We start from the raw sequence: 18,871 nt of genomic DNA, 5'->3' as shown, positions 1-18,871 counted from the left end.
TGTATGGAGGAAAGCCTCAAGTCAAATAAACACGCTTTTATTTGAGAAAGTTAACTGGCCCTTTTAGTTTGAGGTGAATTGGGAGTTCGGGTGCAAACACGATGATGTAAGACGATATATTGTAGTTTCCCTGAGACAAAGTGGAAACTGAAGCTCAGGTTGTCTTAGTCTGTGATTGCTTACTTGTTAGGCTTGTTATTAATCACCACTACAACCAACTGTTTGACTGAAGGCGATTTATTTGCATCGCAGCTGGGCACGAAAAGCGCCCGTAAAGTTGACTATCTGTTTGAAAGCTGCGGCCTGATGGATGGGCTCAGGGAGAGAGAGAGAAAGAGGGCGTCTGATGGATCGCTGGAACAGTGGAGTCATTTTCCATCAGTGTCCATTAGACCCAAAGGGCAAGCGAAGGCAGCACCGAGTCTAAAACCTGTGAGCCGTAACCCTCCAGATAGCTCCGCGTGACGGAGCGCTGCCACTGCTGCCTTTGTCCTGCGTGCGTGAGTGCGTGCGTGAGTGCGCGGCCTCCTCTGCAAAAGCAGATCCATCTCAGGCATTTAGCCTCAGCGCCAACCGAGGGTGATATAGTAACTGCATTATTTCCACAAAGTGCTCCATGATTTTTCTAACACGTGTCGATAACTTGGGCAGAATGGGCTCCGGTGAGGATCAATCCACTCTCCACGAGATGGGGATTGATTGAAGAAAATTAGTTCATTTGCATTCTTTAAAAGGGGCATCGCCACGTTAGCAGACTTGAGTTGAGAGCAATGCAATCAATAGACTCGGATTTCCCGCAGTGTTCAGACTCGTCCAGGTTCTTACAAAAGACAGTTCCCCCAAAATCAAACCGACTGATTTGTCCCAATCGTAATAGGCCCGTGTTATAATGTTCAACGGAACCTTTCTGCGGCTCCATCTTTCACATCTTATTGTTCCTCTCGGTTGGATCCTTTTATGCAAAGTGTCCTAGTTTTGCTTTGCCCTGCCTCTGCCTGCAAAGTAATGCCTATAATTTGGGCTGCATGAATTCAGGCAGGGAGAGAACCCATGCACCCCCATAACCCAAATACAGCTGCATGTTGTCCGCCTCTGTGGATGAATTATTCAACATCTGTCTGAGGCGTGCATATGTAAACAGGTGGATGGTCTCCGGATGGCTTTTTTAAGGGGAGCCACTATAGACCAAAGACATCCTTCACCTCAGCTTCAGGCTTTTCCTCCTCTGCTGTGTCACTCTGAAAGGGAGTCTAAATCTCATGTAATCTGCGCAGACTATACAGTATTGGGTGTATTCAGACATGAAGGCCTCCGAAGTGATCCTAAATCTAAATGAATGTGGGCCAGAGAGTCAAGAGTACAGACACATGCCTCCTTAAAAGGGCATTAAATCCTGGAATTTCTAGCAGGTAAAGTCTGGGGTTGCTCTCAACTCCACTCAAGAGAGACATAAATTATGGAGACATGAATGATCTCCCAGCTCCACATGTAAAAAAACAAAAACAGATGCATGTATGTCTTTCCAAGCTGTTGACTAACAAAGCAGCCGACTTTGGAGTGTCACACATGAGACATCCAGCATTTTCCCTCAGTGACTAAGTGGCTTTTGTGGGGACAGAACATGTCACAAATTACATACAGAACAGTCTTTTGAACCACTTGACCACCCTGCCCCCCTTTCAGTCACCACCCGGCTTACATTTGTGTGTGGCCTTGGCGTTTGCCAGTATTTGCTTGATTAGAGGCCGCAGAATTAATGTAAATAAATGTTGCCAGATGTGGAAAGATCACTACACCCCACATGGTTTCATTTAGTCCCAGTGCACACACACAGCGCTAGATGGAGACAGGATCATCCCGAGGGTCTGGATCTGGAGAGGAGGTGGGGGGGGTAAAGTAACATGTTCGACACACTGAACTAGTAGAAAGCACAAATGGAGGGACATTTTTGATGTTGTAACAGAGCTTATGGTACATACAGTGTGGCTTCTTTCTTTGGTGTCAAATCAGAGCATTTTTGGAAAATAAATGTTTGCCCTTGCTGTACACATGGTGCTTGCCAGTTTCAGTTCTAAAAAAAAGTGTCTTGACAGATTAAAAATATATTAAGTGCCATATTTTGTGCCAGTAACTTCTGGAATTTGAAAACCCAAAAACATCTATGCTTGGATCATTTTACTTTGACTTACCCATCCACCCAATTAAACAATCTCTTTGCATTTCAATATATCCCAAAGAGGATTCTGTGTAGACTGCTCCTTGCTCTAAATTACTCTTGGTGCTGAGTGAAATACTAAGATGCTGCAAGTAAACAAGGGTCTGAGGTATCAAAGCAGCATCAAAGCGCCAAGCTGCTGCCATGGAGTTTCCTGACTACTAAGGATACACCGAAGAGGAGTTTTAAAAACAGGTACCTGTACATATTTTGGCAAAGGTGTTGAATACCTTAAGGGTAACATTAAAATGAATTATCTGCCCAAGAGTACAGCCTTCTTTCAGCATCCTAAAACAAGCTGTTGAGATTTCTGTCATGTTGGTTACGCCGAGCAAGCATAAGCCAGGTATCCGTCTTTCCTTTGACCTTCAAACATGCCTTCTTATGCAAAGTAACAACAGAAGAGAAACAAGTACCTTCGCTGTGGAATTCACACTAAATTGGAGCTCAGTATATTAAAGCCCACACCCCACAAACTGCTGGGATTATACAACAAAATCCAGCTCCTCACAGCCACAAATACAGACACCACTGGACTCAATTCTCCTTTTCTCTCATTTGTCCCTCTCTCAAAAGGCAGGGAAGATCTGAGGTTAATCCTCTCTACCGCTCTGTAAGGAAGTCGAAGAAAAAAAAAAAAGGTATAACACCAGAAAGCCCAAGGAGGCACTTGAGATTAAGCCACTAACTATTGACATTGTGTGAGTGGCAGGTAAAGTCACCTCTGCTCAACAGCCTTTGATTACCAGCAGAGAGCAAGACCTCCCCCTAGTGGCTCAGGAGGTTCATAACTGGTTTGTCATTGAGGTTTTTCCTCACATCCCCGAGGAACTTGGTGATAAACATGGAAGCCAGATACGCCTGATAGCCGTGCTTGTGTTTTATCTTAATTATTCATCTTATGAGATAGAGTGACTTGGTTTCCACAGCAACCTGGCTCATCTCCTCAGAGTCAGACAGACCTGCTAAACTGAAAAGGTCAAAGCAGAGCACAGGAGCATGGAGGATTATTCAGAATCATTGAGAATAGCAAGGATCCAGCCTTGCATATCAAATTAACTCTCCACCCTGCCATCATCATCGTCATCGCAGCGGTTTCATCAAGGGATTGTGACAGGATTGAGCTGAGCCCAGATGAGCAGTCAGTCAAGTTTCAGATGGGATGAGTACAAAGTTGGAAATATAGTAAAAGATTAAAAAACCCCACCAGTAGTAAACAGGATGGGAAATGTGGAAAATGTTACGAGATGTTAACCGTTACAGAGCAGCAGCTCCACAGGACAGGGAGGAAGAGACAGAAACCAAATGAGGCCAGATGAAAGAAGGAACAAACTAAAGATTTATTGAAGGCAGCAGAAGATGCAAGAGACAAGAACAGAATGGCAAGGGGGGGAGCGGGGCACATACAGAGACACTTCTGTGTTCAGATAGATTTAATGTCTTTGTGTTACAAAAGTTTTTTTTGTTTTTACAGCTCCAGAGAGCTTAATAGGTCTGTATTGTTTTATCAAAATATACATGTTTTGAACGTAAAGTGGATATAATCCAAATGATTTTGTGGTACAAAAACATGAATATATACAACCATCAACCCCGCTTCATACAATAACCCCACCCCGCCCCCATATAAAAAAAAGGAGAGAAAAATAAAAGCTTTTAACAAAAATGGAAAGGCATATTATCTTCTACACCGTCAACATTTCAATGAAGTATCCATTCTAAAGCAATCTCTACCAGAGTAGGCTTTGTAAAGTCAATCAAACAGAAAGGGATACAATATACAGTATAGGTTGAAACCCAAAAGATATTTCAACTTCATGCGACTTTTGTCCAAGGCATCTGAGAAATGGGAAAAATGAAACTGAAGCCTTGTGTACTTGTGGAATAACAGGAATGTGAAGAAAAAAAAAACGTTAAGAAATCACAACACTACAAAACAGCGGGGGTAGAAGATACTTTGGTCCTTAACAGCATAACCGTCTGCAGCTACATGAAGCTTCGTTAAACCATGCATAATAATCTTTTACAAAAATAGAGACAGAGCGCATCTGTATCTGGTCCAAAACTAGTGGTCGAGGCTGTGGAAACTGGTGCTTGAGGCACGCAGGAATGTGACAACGTTTAAGACTTCAGCGTGATGGTGCCAACTTGGACCTATCATTGAGGAAAAGTGCACTAAAGAACCTGACTGTGGCATAAATGGACACAGACAAGGAATGGGTGAGGGCTTGCCCACCCTGTAATCCTGTATTTAAGAAAAAAATATACTGGGTTTTTAGACACAGTCCAGGACTGTTGTTACTTTCAATTGACAAATGCCTCCAAGCTGCCCTCTCACAGGTAGGGTTACCTGAATATAATGGGATAAAGGCATCTTTGCTGACAGGTAAGATAAAACACCTGAACGAGAGGTAAACAAAGTCAACTGACCAGGCCAGAAAGTGTTTCAGCCTCAGATTAAAAACTCAAGGAGTCAAGGCACTGTGATAATGATCAAACCCAGCCACTACATATAGGTATCAGTTAAGCTTAGAAGTGATACACATGTAAATGCTAACATTAAAAGAAAAGATAAATGAATATATATGTGTCCACATATAGATGAACATAATATGGTTAAATGAAGCCCCAAACACCATTGTCCCTACTGAGAAAGGACTAAATGGAGGTGAATGGGGACTGTACGACAGGAAGGCTGAATACAGCTCTACTCCTGCCACAATACACCTAACAGAACTACATAACCTAGCAAAAATATTAGGCATCTAACTGACTTACATTCATAGTTTCTACATACATATAATGGGGATAATATGCATACAAATCCTTAGATAAACATTTGTGTTTTTAAGAAGAAACAGAAGATTGAATGAGCCACTTTCCCCCATTTTAACAATGCTGGTACATACCAGAAGGCATGAAAAAAAGGCATTTTGATAGCCACGTCTTTTCCAAATGAAGCCAGAGCAAGGCTTTAGGCTATGTGGTTGGGGCAAAGTAAGGCACAAGACTATAGATAAGATATTGAAAGCAAAATATGTCCCTATTGAATAACTTTAGATAGTGGTATGAATCCCCCGAAGCAAATAGGTGGGTAGGTACAGGGGGAGTAAAAAAAAAATGGATACTGGGAAAAAAAATTGTTGGGTGGTCTGTGAGCCAAAACAAAATCCTTTGTCTCAAACCGTTTCTGACTGGCCAAACAGGTTCAAAGTGGCATTTCTACAAGGCACACACACACACACACACACACACACACACAGATATATCCACACGACTATCATAGTAAAAGGAATGCTGAAGTGTGTCTGGTGTGGATACAATTCATCCACATAAGCATACATCCATGGTGGAGGATGTCTTGTTTTTTTTAGCGATTTGGTCTAAAGTGACAGTTTATCAGCTGCCTCTACTTTACCTCCAATATAATACCATGCTTCATTGCAGAATGTTGCCGTTTCCCAGGACCCCACTCAAAACTTTATGATGGGACACAATGATTAGCTTTGGGTACCAAGAACCTGTCCTGAAATGGAACCAGTTTCGATTGTATAAAAACCAGGGATTTCATCAGAAACACGCTTTGATTCCACTTAATGATTCCTGAGCTAAGTGTGGACCTATTTGTTTACATGTGTCAATGCACGTGAATAGTGTTTACATCTTTACTAGCAGGACCTACCGCTTACAAGTAAAGCTAAGCTTCACAAAAGAGAGTAGAGATACAGGAAAATGTATCACTAATGCAAAAACAACTTCCTGCAGTGGAAAAGTCTGTCTAACATGCATGGTTTTTGACGTCCGTGGTCAGAGTAATAATGCCCCAGGATCAGCCAATGTTAGCAATTCTAGCTCAAATACAAACAAGTGTAAAACTATCAATTTGTGAATGGCAAGAGGTAATACTCCATTTGTCTACTTTAATTAAAAACACCTAAGTAAATCAAAAGAAAATAGCATTTAACATGTTATGGGGTCTTTTGATATAACAAAAATTGGAAACAGAATCAATACGTAGAATCAATTAAATCCTGTACCCAAACCTATTAATGATGGGAAATAATTAAAAATGGGGGTGGATGGGAGCAACGTTCTACAAAGAACCACAGCTATAAATATATAATCGTGGCCATTTCCACTGAAGGCAACTTTGACAAAAGTAGCATTCAGATGGCAACAGACTTGGAGGGAAGAAAAGGCACTCAGATGGTGGACTTTGAGAAGGACACTCGAAGGTGGTGGTTCTCTCCAAGATCGTGGTTGTGGAACTCGATGAGGGACTCAATTGCCTCCTCGACTGAGCCCATCTGGATCAGGGCCATCTTGCGGTCCTTTCTGTTAAATAAAGAGACAACAATTTGTTCTGAAAGTGTCAACACGCTGCCCACTTTTGTGAGGGTTGCTTACTATTTACTATGTTGTACTTAGAAGACGTATTTCTCCTGATGCTCTACAAGACACCTTACTCAAACACTAAACAAAGAATAACACAGCAATAACTGCTTTAAGTGGCTTTGCTTTAAGTGAGTGTTCTGAAGAAAGGCATGAATTCAAAACACAAATAAGGACATAAGAATTCAAGAAAATTGAGAGTGGCTGGACTGAGTCTTACTGAAAGAACTTGAAGGCTTTGACTGTGGCTCCTGAGCTGGCAAAAAGCCTCCTGAGGTCATCCTCCACCACAGAAGGCCTGAAAGCAGAGGGGAAAACAGTGAATCAACATAAAGCATTTATGTGGGTTTACATTCCCTTTACTTATTTGCATTTGTGTGTGTATTTACTGGTATGGTGAAACAAGACACAAGAGGCATCATTAAATCTAAAAATGCACCTCTCGAGTAGCATGTTTAGAAAATACTGTCACAACTACTTAATCCCAAGCACTAAATATAGAAAAAAATGAGTCAGGACTACAAAGGAAAAAGCTTAGAGCACAAAAGCTGCTGGGGAGAGAGTGGGAATGAAAATGAGGCTCTTGCAGCAGCACTCACGGTATGTTGGAGAGATGGAGTGTTGCAGAGGGTGGGAAGATGTTGGAGTAATTTTTGGAGCCAGGCTTCTTGAAGCGATGCAGCGGTGAGTTGCCAAAGTCCTTTGTGAGGCCCTGGTCCTCGTGGCCTTCTCTGGGAAGCTGCACTGTGCTATGTTTCGAAAAGGTCACACGCATGTCCCTGCCATGAAGACGCTGGCCGTTCAGGTGGCTCATAGCTGAGAAACATTGAAAAGATAGTCAGCACTTGTTTTTAAGAACTCCACACACACACAAACCTGGCTTCCACATACAACTCTATACAAAACTGAATTCAGACAGATTTCACACAAATAGGATTCATTTCTATTATTAGTTAAACAGAGACCGAATGAGGCTAAATAATTGACTTTTGATCAATTTCCATCCTTACCCTACCTGACACATATGCATCCGCATCAAATTTGATATTTTTAGTGTAGTTATGACTGGTAAAACAAATGAAACTAAACAACAGGCAATCAGTGATTTATCAAAGGAAGACCTGTCCTGTTTGCTCGGTTGGGGCCCACTAAGTAAAGGCTCAAAACAATGTATGATAAAATGAAGAAGATGAACAAGATGAAAGAAAATGATAGATCAAAGACAGCAAATGGTGTTGATGCAAGAGCGTAGCTACCTAGCTGAGCCTGTGTGCCATCAGACATCTGGATCAGAGCATTCTCCTTTTTATTGAATAGGATCTTCACTCTCATCACATCGCCATACACGCCTAAGGAGGAAGAGGAGGGTGTCACAATACAAGTTCAACAAAGAACACCACAAGCATAACAGGAGTCACACAGCCAATCACAGCAACAAAAACTATTTAAACCATCAAATCAGGGCCATTAACATTCATACCGCTATTAAATGAACACGTCTGAGAAAGTAATTGTCAGGCTAGTCTACTAATTTTCTGTTCAACTGTGCATGGAATTTCTAGAACTAAGCCTACATAAGCCCTCTTAGATAACAATTACAGATGCTGAAAGCTAAAATGGTTATGCTTGAGAAGGGGGAGGTAGTGATTTGAAGACAAAAATCAAAGGGTGGTAATATAAGTGGTTCAGATCGGTTTGATCGCTCTACAGTGAAGAAAAAGTTGATTTCTCGACCAGCTTGAGGGCCTAATAGAGAGACATGCAGGAATAAACTAAACATGCACATACCTACATTAGAGTAACAGAGACTGCAAAAGAATAATATGGTGACATAATCCAAGGGATATGTCAACTCACAATCACTCAAAAAGCAGCAGCATTTCATTTTTCTATGTATGGCTGCTGAGTGACTCATGGCAACCACAGCAAAATCAACCTAACAAAAATGAAATTTGATGAATTTTCATGGCATAAAATTGGACCGTGCGGAACCAAATAAAGTGTTGACTTTTATCCTTTTCCTGAGGGTGATACTTTAAAATTTAGATCAGCTTCCTGCCTCATTCCCGAACAAAATGATCCCCATTTCTATTTATTGAGGCAATATTTCCATTGAGGGGCTGTGCTCTTTGAAGATGAAAAACTGAAACAGTTTTTTGCCCATGGACAGTAAACCACTGCTGTTAAAATTAAATGAAATGCTGCAGCTTTGTGTGGTGTTCTCACCTTACTTTCCTCACACAAACCCACAACAACCAAAACAGGTCATACAAACCCCAACACAACCAGACACCCCCACCCTTCATAGCCCTGGAGCCTGATGACGAGCCATCAGTGGTTAAAAAAACAAAGCCAACAACATGAGACAAGACATGCCCACCTCGCCAGGTAACAGTAGTAATAAAAAAGGAGATGAAAGGATGATAACGTACCGAAAAGAATAAAGAGGCAGTGTGGCGTAACGCTCTTTAGAGACAGCAGGGGGAGCAGCGGGGCAGGGGGCCAAAGGGGGATACGGAACAGGGGACAGGGGAAAAGAGACGGAGCGGAGTGGAGGACAGTGGAGTGGAGTCGGGACATGTCCGCAGGCCACAGGCAGCGAGGTCCACAGGAAGGCCACAGTACCATGGAGGAAGGAGAGGCATGAGGGACGAAGAGAATGAGGATAGGACAAGAAGAGGAGAAGGATTCGAAAAGAGTAAGAGAGGAGGAAGAGAAAAGGAGGAGGAAGATGAGGTAGAGGAAAGAAAGAAGATGGTGGCAGGACAGATGATGGCAAAATCGAGAGGGGGGACAAAGGGTTGCCAATGTTGTGTTTTTGTTGTATTTTCAATTTGTGGGTGGCGTCCAAATTGGAGAGAAAGAGGGTTGGTTGGGTGGGTGGATGTAGTAGTAACAGAGGAGTGGCAGAAGGGAGAGGAGGATAGAAGGAACAATTGGTTGTGGGGCGTGCAGTCAGTTGGCAAGAGTTGAGGTGAGGGGGTTTTAATACAAAAAAGAGGGAGGGGGGACAGAGAAAGAAGAGAGAGAAAAAGGAAGTAAAAAACAAGGTCAGTATACACAAAGAAATGTAGTGCTTCAGACAGTAGAACTGGCTAAATTAAAATACACTGTCACTATGGGAACACTAGGAGAAAAAGAAGAGAAAAAAAGATTAACAATGAAATACAGAAAAAGGCAGAGACAATATGTACTTTTAAATTACATACTATGTTTGTGTAGATTATTTAAAATTAATATAATAAAAACAGTCAAATCTGAATATCAGTTTTTATAATCCTGTTCCAACTTAAAAGCTGATCTTAAAATGAACATACTTAATGTAATGACTACCTAACTACAGTAAATGTAATGATTGTGACAGACTACTTATACATTCTACACACTACATAAAAAACAAAAAGACCTAAATCACGGACATGATGTTTTTCTTTAAATACAAAGAAAAAAGTAATATTGTCTCTCCAACAACTCAAGAATGATTTCAACTAATGGACAAAAATGAAGATATGAAATGGTAAGTTTAAAAAAAAGAAGTTAGTGTTTTGAATAAACTTAAAATTCACAGTGAGCAAAGTGGCAGGTCAGAAATGCAGCAGGTTTGGTCAAACACAGAGAGGTCCTGAAAGAGAAGAGGTTTTGACTCGATGACCCCCTTTCAATTAAAAACAGTAGTAAGGGTACTCCAACTAGTCTGATCTCATGGATGGTGGAAAATGGGGGGCAAAACACTGGAGCTCTTGAACAAATGGATCCAGGTCCACGAACCATAGTGTAAACAAATGGTACTAACATTAAATGTTTCTCAGCACTGCACTGACAGAGGCAGGATGTAGAATTGTTTAAGCCTAGTGAGTGCACTGACCTCAGGGTTCAGATTGCTGACCAGCAAGACATGATGTCCCCCAGTGGTACTGAGCCCTGACAGACCGAGCCGGCTAGCGGCCGCTGCTGCAGCCGCCATGCTACCATGGCCCACACCCAGGGATGCCAGGGCACCGGGAATACCAGGCATCGACAGACCTAAGAGGAACAAATGTGAATTACTTTCAACTTATTCCTCTCATCATAGTGAAGGGATCTGCTAGGGACAATATAAAAACTGGGAAATATAAGAAGAGTGTTCGCGTCAAGGCCAATTAGATACAGTATGTCGCAAACAATTATTTTGAGATGGGATACAGGTCTCATTACAAATACTGACGTACTAACCTGCTGTCTGCTGGATGGCAAAGGTTGGGGGGAAGGCATGAGCTCCACCATAGGGAGAGGCGGAGATTAAGCCCGGCGCAGCTGGGACAAGAGGCACCAAACAAAAATAAGAACACAAACTTCTCCATATATGTGTACTTGCCATAATGACCAGGGTAAAAAATATCTAAGGAAAAAAAAATACTTAAAAAACAATTAAACTGATAAATCAAGGATATCTTTGGTGACGTAGAAGCGCTAATTCAAAAGGAAACTGGACTATGTATACATACTATGTTAACAAATCTGATCAGAGCCCGACAAAAACTTTTGTCCCAGTCTTACCAAATGCAGCAGCTGCCATGGTCTGGTGGTCGATGGAGGGCTGTGAATCCGCGGTGGGGAGGTCTGGGCGGGTGTAATCCCTGCTCTTGTCGTTGTTGTACTTGACATTGAGGCTGGTGAGCTTGGAGAAGCTGATTCTCAGGGTACAGCAGGCATTGTAGATGTTCTGTCCATCCAGAGACTGAGACAGATATTGGAGCATTATGCTTAAGACAACATATGTGATGTGTTTTCCACTGGTGACTTTAACTACAGTTTCATGTTTGATTTTTTGTTTGCTTTAAATTGGTTTATTTGTAATGGCCAATCTCAACCCTACTGCAAAGGCGACAAAGCACCCAGTTATCTGTTACTCAATATTAACAACCACAGAATGAAAAATCATGACAAAAACCACTAGTTGTACTAGTCTTACCACTTTGGCGTGCTGAGCAGTCATACCATCGGCATATTGGATCAGAGCCTGGAACTGGTTGTTCTTAGTGAAAGTGATGATCTTCAGCACAGTGCCGAACTTAGAGAAAATCTGGGGAGGGGAGACATCACAATTAGGCATAACATAATGACAAGACACTTAAGGAAAAAAATAATATTTTCATTACAACTGTTCCGGAATATAAGCAAATGGAATATATTTGTATACATTCTTTAAATAACAGCCCCACAACTACCAACATGAATATTTTGTTTATGTAGCACTACCAGCTTTGCAAAGTATTTTGCAGAAAATGTAATACAATTTTACATATTGAGTACAGTAGCAGAAAAACAGCTATGTCTGCTTTAGTAATTGATGGCAGTTGTGTTAAAAACAACACTAACAATTAAAAAAAAAACATTATGTAAATAGAGTGTCACTTTAATGTTCAAGAGCATTGAGATCCTGAAAATAAAAACCCTGATAAGTGAATATGAAACCATTCAGCCAGAGAACCCCACCACCCAAAGTACAAGGTCTGTGTAGAGATTAAAAAGGAACGGACAAGCCTATATATTGTTGAAACAACTAGGTAACTGTAGTGGCTCAGCCAAACTACAAAAACGGCCTGTACCTGGTGCAGTACATCCAGGGTGACTGGGTAGAAGAGGTTTTCCACTATGACTCTTAGAACAGGGCTTTGGGATGCTCCTCCTCCGATGCTACCTGCATCTGCGGCAATGGCCATGCTTCCCATCCCACCTCCATGCAGTGCATTGACTGCCTGCAGAGCTGCCTGGGCACGCTAAAAGGGGACCGAAGAACTTCTTAGCATGGACAGAGAAAAGTCTGCAGTAATAAATGAGTGTGGGTGATAATTCTTTGCTCAAGGCAACTGCCATACTTTGTAGCATGGTTTACCAGTGAAATTCTGCAATGAACTTACACAAACATTACATTGCACTGTTCAGAGTCTTTAAAAAGGATCATAAAATTTGAGACTGGTGGAAGGAAGTTAAATTAACATTTTATGCATTCAGCCAACACTGCAACAGTAACTTAAGCCTAAAATCCAAACAGTCAACAAGTGTGTGCCCTTACCACTTGGTTGGGGGAGTTGTCCGTCTTGAGCTCCTTGTGGGTTGAGTATTGCATGTAAATGGGGTGGTTTCTGATGACAGGAGTGACAGAGGAGTAGTAGCTCACCATTGTCTGTGCACACTCCTCACTGTTCAGTTCCAAGAATGCCTGCAGGGGAGAACCAGAGATACTACTCAATTTGTTCTCCCATCACATATAATAAAAAAGGTGCCACTCTGAGGTAACATTTATGAAGCATTCCTAAAAACTTAGGTCCGTTGAAAAGCTTTCTAATTATAAGCATTTTCACTGCCCATCATGATTTGTCAATTATTTTTAGCAAAATTCCATTTGACACACTGCAGGTAATAGAAAACAGATGATAATTAAGAAATTTAAGAGGGATTCAATGTCTTCCTCCAGGAAATCTCAGCAAGCAGAATTGTCGTCCAACCCACTAAACCACGAGGATGTGACAAAAGGGTCATTGTCACAATTTTCAGGTCAGGACAGAATGCTAGAAAGCTGATCCCTTGTCCCCTCAATATACATTTTACCCAGGAGTGCAAGTCATACAGGTTTGGTGAGCAGACCGGCATATATCAGTCCTTACCTGATTTTTCCCTTTCAGCATCAGCAGATTAGTGACCTTCCCAAAGGGCAGTCCCAGTCCAATAACTTCAGCCTCATTTATGTCGTTGGGCAGCTTGCGTACATGGACCACACGTGATGGAACACCAGGACTGCGGACGTCACCTTTGAATTTTTTGCTGTCGTTGCCATTGGCTGCAAGAAAAAAACAGAAGCAGATACAATCAGGAATCAGGGAGGGAACAGAAGGCTCTGGTTCTTCTTGAATAATGGATTGATCGTCATGGCAACACAAACACAGGCACAACAAGCACTTGAATAAAAAAGGATTCACCCCTCCATGGCAACCCCCCTACCTGAGTTCATGATATAGGGCCCGTTGGATATGCAGGAAGAAAAGAGTTCGTCGGATCCCCTCTGCAGAGGGAGAGAAAACAATGGTTCACTTCAGTGCATTCACCAATGAGGGCACAGCATGGCAGGTGGAGAGCACAGCTCTCATATTACTGAGCCATTGTGTGATAACGCAGGAAGTAATCTGATAACCAAAAGAGGATTGCGCAAACCACCCCACCACCTTCCTCACCAGGAAGAATTACGTGACCTAGCTTGTCATCAGGTATATTTGACTTTACACCATAACCATGTCTTCCATTCACATTTTCTACTCTTCCCCAACAGTATCGCTTAGTTCAAAACCTTAAAGTCAGTCATGATAGACCATTATATGTGACTTGGGGCAATATGCCAAATGACCATGTTTGACCACCAATCACACTCTAGGAGGAACAGCTACTATTCTTCTTTAAAGCACACAAGTCAGCAGTAAAAGCTGAGCTTAACAGTAGCTGTCAGTCAGTACAACCCATCTTCTCATAATTCAGTATTAGGAGGAAGCATAACACGCAGAAGCCCTCTAGACTGGAAGACAAGATGGGGATACTCCCAGCCCACACTAGTTTACTGTCTGCTGAAACAGCCTCGTCTGTCCTCTCTCTCTCTCTTTAGTAGATATAAAGTGCTGTTTCAGGGCTGTGTGTGTGTGTTTGTGGTTGTGGGAGATGAAGTATAGCAGTCACAAGAAGTGGCTCAGCAGCCTAAGCTCTACAACACTCTACAATGAAGGTCCTGTTCGGGCTGAGACTAGGGGCATTGTTACACGGCAGCACACACACATATGGAGCCCCAAGGACACTCTGGGAGTTGAAGAGCCCCGAAGCGTTTTTTTTTTTTTTTTTACAACAACCAGTAATGCAGGTTTGCAAGCATTCTTCTCCACCTTGTGAATCTTGGCCTTTTAATAGGCAAGGTGTTGGGAGTGGGTTCCAGTCAGGCTGCAAAGTCTACTAATAAAAGGCATGAATAAGGTGATCTGAGAAAGAACATTTGGTGGTGCCTCTAAACATTGTAGAGGGGCAGTGTGGGGTACTGAGTTTGTTGCTCTGAGAGCACAACACTGTAAACAGTGGTATAAACTACCCTTTGATTTCCAGATGGTTTGGCTGAGTTGGTCACTCTCACTCTGAAGCCTGCTATCTCAATTCATGAACTTAACGCAACAAGAGACATTCCTATGCCTTTTCATTGAGGCTTCAGGATCAGGGGCCCCCTAGTATGGCCAATGTTCAAATCTTTACATACATGGAATGCATACATGGCAGGCAGTCATTGAGCTACAATCACTGAGACACTTAATAGACTGCAAGACAGTCTCAGACAAGACTCAAAATGTCATGGTTAATGGTTATTAAGCACAGGATGCAACCAAAAAGGAAGAAAAATGGTCAGTCTTTAAGTGACCAGTTAGCTCATATTGAAGTCTAGAACTTATCTAATAGTAGATATACGAGTATGAAATTAGTGAGAGTTGTGTGTTCTAGTTGGTGGGAAGAAAATGTAAAAAACAATATTTTGCTTGATAAATGGGCCAAGGGCAGATGCAAGCCATGAGAAATGAAGGAAGTGGCTCCAGCCCTCAATGGTCGTGGGCGGGCAGTGTCACATTATCAGTCAGCAGACCAACTCCAAACAGGAAGAGAAAGATCAGGCCTGCTTCCAGGGTTTTGTGCTTAACTTCCTCCTGGGAACTGATGGCTACTGTTCCATGGCAGGACTTGCTCGCTCTCGCTCTCTCCCCCTACTTCCTCATTCTAATAATAACCACAGAGCTAAGACAGTCTACAGTGCAGAGCAGGAACATCAACTCCCATAAAAAAAGGATTGTGTTACAATTGACTGAAGAATATACCTATAGCTTTTGGAGAGAGTGCAGAGCCGCACAAAGGAAAAGTTAAGTTACAAAGCCAATGGCAGAAAAATAGTTTAGAAATGGTTTGCTGGTTGACTCCAACACAGTGCCAAACCCATTTTTCCAACACAAACCAACTAAATGTGTATTGACTTGTTCACATCCTTTGTTTGCTCAGGGCGCCAACAGTATAATAGTAACCTTCATGAGACAATGACACATTACTGGCCCACATACTGACAAACTGTTGAGCAGCTTCCTTTTACTGACAATAGCAGTGGCCTACCTTGAACCTCGTTTTAAAAAAGGGAACTAGAGGCAATTTCCCTGTTTGATACACCACATCACACCTGGTTTGCATTGCATTAAAGACAGAGGGGAAAAAAGAACATCTCCAACTCTGATGAAAAAAAGCATGTGAAAAAAAAGAGAACATTATCATCTTACAAGGAAACTAAATCTGAGATGATTCATTTGTACTTGGGTTGGCAAGCGACCTTAATTTGGACTACGAAGGGGGGGTTGGTGGGTGGTAATCTCTCACAAAAAGCACAAAGGAGAAGAGCACAGGTACAGACATGTTTGTTCACTGTGATCAGCCTTTGCCAGTGGAGGGGGCAGGGAGCTGTGCCTCACCAGGGGGCTGGAGGGGGGAGATTGGAATGCGACCGCGGAATGCCAGACACTCTGCCCAGACGGAATAATTACAGATTCCAGCAAGGCAGCGCTCCATAACTCAGAATCATCATTACCACAGCACATCAAATCCAGAAAACAGGAAAAGTTGAATAAGAGAGAATCACATCAGGAATCAAATTCTGAGTATCGATCGGCACCCATTAAATCGTGCATTGTCAACATGCTGAAAAACAGGCCTTACTGAAATGAATAGAGGGGGTGGGGTGTGTCCCTGTTACAGCATGTGTATCAGAGTGCTTGTTTAAACAGTGTAAAGACCTTTGGTCGGGAGGATGAGGACTGTTGTGGGAGGATGGTTACAGTCCCATGTTGAGTTCAATTACTCCACCTACACATAACTGCCCAAGGCCATGTTACCAAGGATTCCTACTTAAGCAGGTATTTTTATTGGGTACACAAGTTAACAACCAGCAGTTTACAAATGTGTTCCCAAGTTTGCATGTACAAACATGCAGAGAAGGGCTGCTGTTTCGGTTACACAAGCATGCAACAGCTCCTTCATCACTAGAAATGATAACTTTGGACAATACTTTACTGATTTGTTTCACTGCTGCTGGTTGAGTAGTCTTGTGATAGAAATGAGACTTAATAAACAACAAGTGCCGGGACAGGATTCAGCTGCTTTCTTAACATTCCAGTAAGACCAACAGGCTATTATGGAACACAACAACAGTAAACAACAGGAAGTTTCATTTCCCAACAGCCACACAACTCAACAGAAACAGAACAGGAAAACATAAAGCCCCACCTCAGACAATCTATTCTAATTGAATTATCAAATATTCCATGTCCACAGTCTTGAGAGTTGCTGCAACCTCTATGTGCTGACCATTTGGTTGCATATCATAAATCTTTAAAAAGGAGAGCTGGCCTGCAACTGCAAACTCATTACATATGAGAAATGACTTTGGACCGCAGTTCTGTAATTATAGAGGAAGCTCTTGCAAACTGACAGACTATGTTATTCAAGTCCTCAATGTCGGCACAGTTCTTTTCCATTTCCACTCTGTCTTGTAAAAAGGTTTCTTAACCCTCTGTTTCCTAAAAATTAATTTAGGTGCAGTGGAACATGTAGAAATCCCTGTCACACTTAGAAAAATGTAAATACAATGAAAACTAATTAGCTGACATAACTCAACTAATAAGGATATAAATGTGAAAATAGAAGCCATTTAAAAGCCACAGAACCTACTGGAACTTTAAATTGACAAATGGGTCAATGGGTGTCACAATAAATGTACAGTTTTTACTTTGCAAATACCGTGCTAAGAGTTTTACATAACTACACACAAATTTTAACTGTTGGCATTCATTCTGTACTGTAGTGAGTGAAATGAAAGGACGTGAGAAGAAGCAGAGCTGCAAAAGATGATGTATAAAAAAACTGCCTACCTTTGTGCCAACTGATATGTCATGGACACTGCTGTGAAAGGGAAAGAAAATTCATAATTATAAAGGAAATCACAGAAAATGAACCACAATCTATCATGAGATTATGTTAAACAATTCATCACAACAGCAGAACATTCTGCACTCTGGATAAACAAAATAAAAGATACAGTGCTACTCAAGCAAAACCAAACCGACTTCCTCATTCAGAGAGGAACACATTTACGAAACTTGAAATTCAGAAAGCACCACAGCAATTTAGATGACTCGAGCAAAAGTCAGCCATGCAAAAACATATACAGTACTTACTCAATTTCAGGGACGTAGCCGGATCCCAGAGGGTACAAGTCAGCGTCTAGGCGGCTGTAAAATGGGAAAGCAAAACATTAGCGCAAACTTGAGTGAAAGCGGACACTGAGCACAAAATGATGAAACGAGTCTCCCGACAACAAATTCACGTTAAGCGTGTTCAAGGCAACGTTCACACTGCATTGTAAGTCCTTTCAACTGTCGAATGCAGGTGATCAAAAGAGTACGTTATAACACGCCTGATTGCAACAACGCGCTATGGTGTATCCTACCCGTTTAGATAACCCGACGCAGAAGTCTCTGATTGAATCAACGTGAAATGTTCAGGCCAGACATCTTCAACATGGCCCTAGCACTCCGCAGACAAATGAATGCGGAAATGAGACACGTTGCTTTAGCTAGCGCTCGAGCTCCCGTGAAACCAAGTTACCAAGGTACAGTTAGCCAATGTTAACTAATGTCTACGTTAGCAAACGACGGAGTATTGTCAGTACGTTACTTTAAAAAGTTTGTTCAAATCGTAAGTCTCGTCACGTTACGTTTACTTTAGTTAGCGTTAGTGCCGTTTACATAAAACGATATAATATGTCCGTTCAGACGGTTCACATAACTAACGTTTGCTAACGTTAGTAGCAGCGATGGCTAGCAGTTGCTAGTTAGCTAACGCTCCTGCTAACTGTTGCATGTTTTGATGAAAAAAAAATGTTTCAAAACTTTCCCGGTGTAACGGTTAGGTGAAACAGCCATCGGAATCAAAATATTTTAATAAGCAACCGCAATATCAAAAGAAATTACTCAGCGGTCGGTTTGCCTTAAAAATTTAAGTCTTAAGTGTGGTTCTTTTTCACTTACCCGTCCATTGCACAAGAAAAAAACTGCAGGTCTGAAGCGAAGGTAGGGCGGCAGACTTGCTTGATTTTCTTACAAAATGGCTGAACACACAGAGGCGAGCGCTGATTAGTCCAGGCACTTTCAAGAGCCAAAAACAGGCGGG

General features: G+C 41.9%; 1 protein-coding gene across 3 annotated transcripts; it reads right to left on the bottom strand.

Annotated features, from left to right (window-relative positions):
- Positions 1 to 3,531: 3,531 nt before the first annotated feature.
- ptbp1a (polypyrimidine tract binding protein 1a) lies at positions 3,532 to 18,772 on the bottom strand. 3 transcript variants are annotated; one of them, XM_070919856.1, is made up of 16 exons: positions 18,730 to 18,772; positions 17,878 to 17,931; positions 17,572 to 17,602; positions 13,588 to 13,649; positions 13,255 to 13,432; positions 12,663 to 12,809; positions 12,196 to 12,366; positions 11,559 to 11,669; positions 11,144 to 11,324; positions 10,820 to 10,900; positions 10,473 to 10,630; positions 9,040 to 9,073; positions 7,864 to 7,956; positions 7,207 to 7,423; positions 6,828 to 6,905; positions 3,532 to 6,550 (listed from the first exon to the last, which is right to left on the bottom strand). In XM_070919856.1, exons 1-16 carry the CDS (start codon positions 18,735 to 18,737, stop codon positions 6,418 to 6,420), a joined length of 1,737 nt encoding a protein of 578 aa, XP_070775957.1. In that variant the 5' UTR covers positions 18,738 to 18,772; the 3' UTR covers positions 3,532 to 6,417. The 3 variants fall into 3 exon arrangements, with proteins under 3 accessions (XP_070775957.1, XP_070775955.1, XP_070775956.1); XM_070919854.1 differs by having other exon boundaries at positions 10,473 to 10,653; positions 10,816 to 10,900; positions 13,255 to 13,427; positions 13,589 to 13,649; XM_070919855.1 differs by having other exon boundaries at positions 13,255 to 13,427; positions 13,589 to 13,649.
- Between the last annotated feature and the right edge of the window lie 99 nt (positions 18,773 to 18,871).

The sequence above is a fragment of the Enoplosus armatus genome, chromosome 15, assembly GCF_043641665.1.
Source record: "Enoplosus armatus isolate fEnoArm2 chromosome 15, fEnoArm2.hap1, whole genome shotgun sequence".
Classification (NCBI taxonomy): Eukaryota; Metazoa; Chordata; class Actinopteri; order Centrarchiformes; family Enoplosidae; genus Enoplosus; species Enoplosus armatus.
Note: the sequence above shows the minus strand (reverse complement) of the source record. Positions and strands in the feature narration are given on the sequence as shown.

Excerpts from the sequence above, each read along its gene's own strand:
- ptbp1a (XM_070919854.1), bottom strand. Across the intron at positions 6,906-7,206 it reads CTCCATCTCTCCAACATACC|GCCTTCTGTGGTGGAGGATG; the intron begins GTGAGTGCTGCT and ends CTCTGCTTTCAG. Across the intron at positions 6,551-6,827 it reads AAAGCCTTCAAGTTCTTTCA|AAAGGACCGCAAGATGGCCC; the intron begins GTAAGACTCAGT and ends TTTATTTAACAG.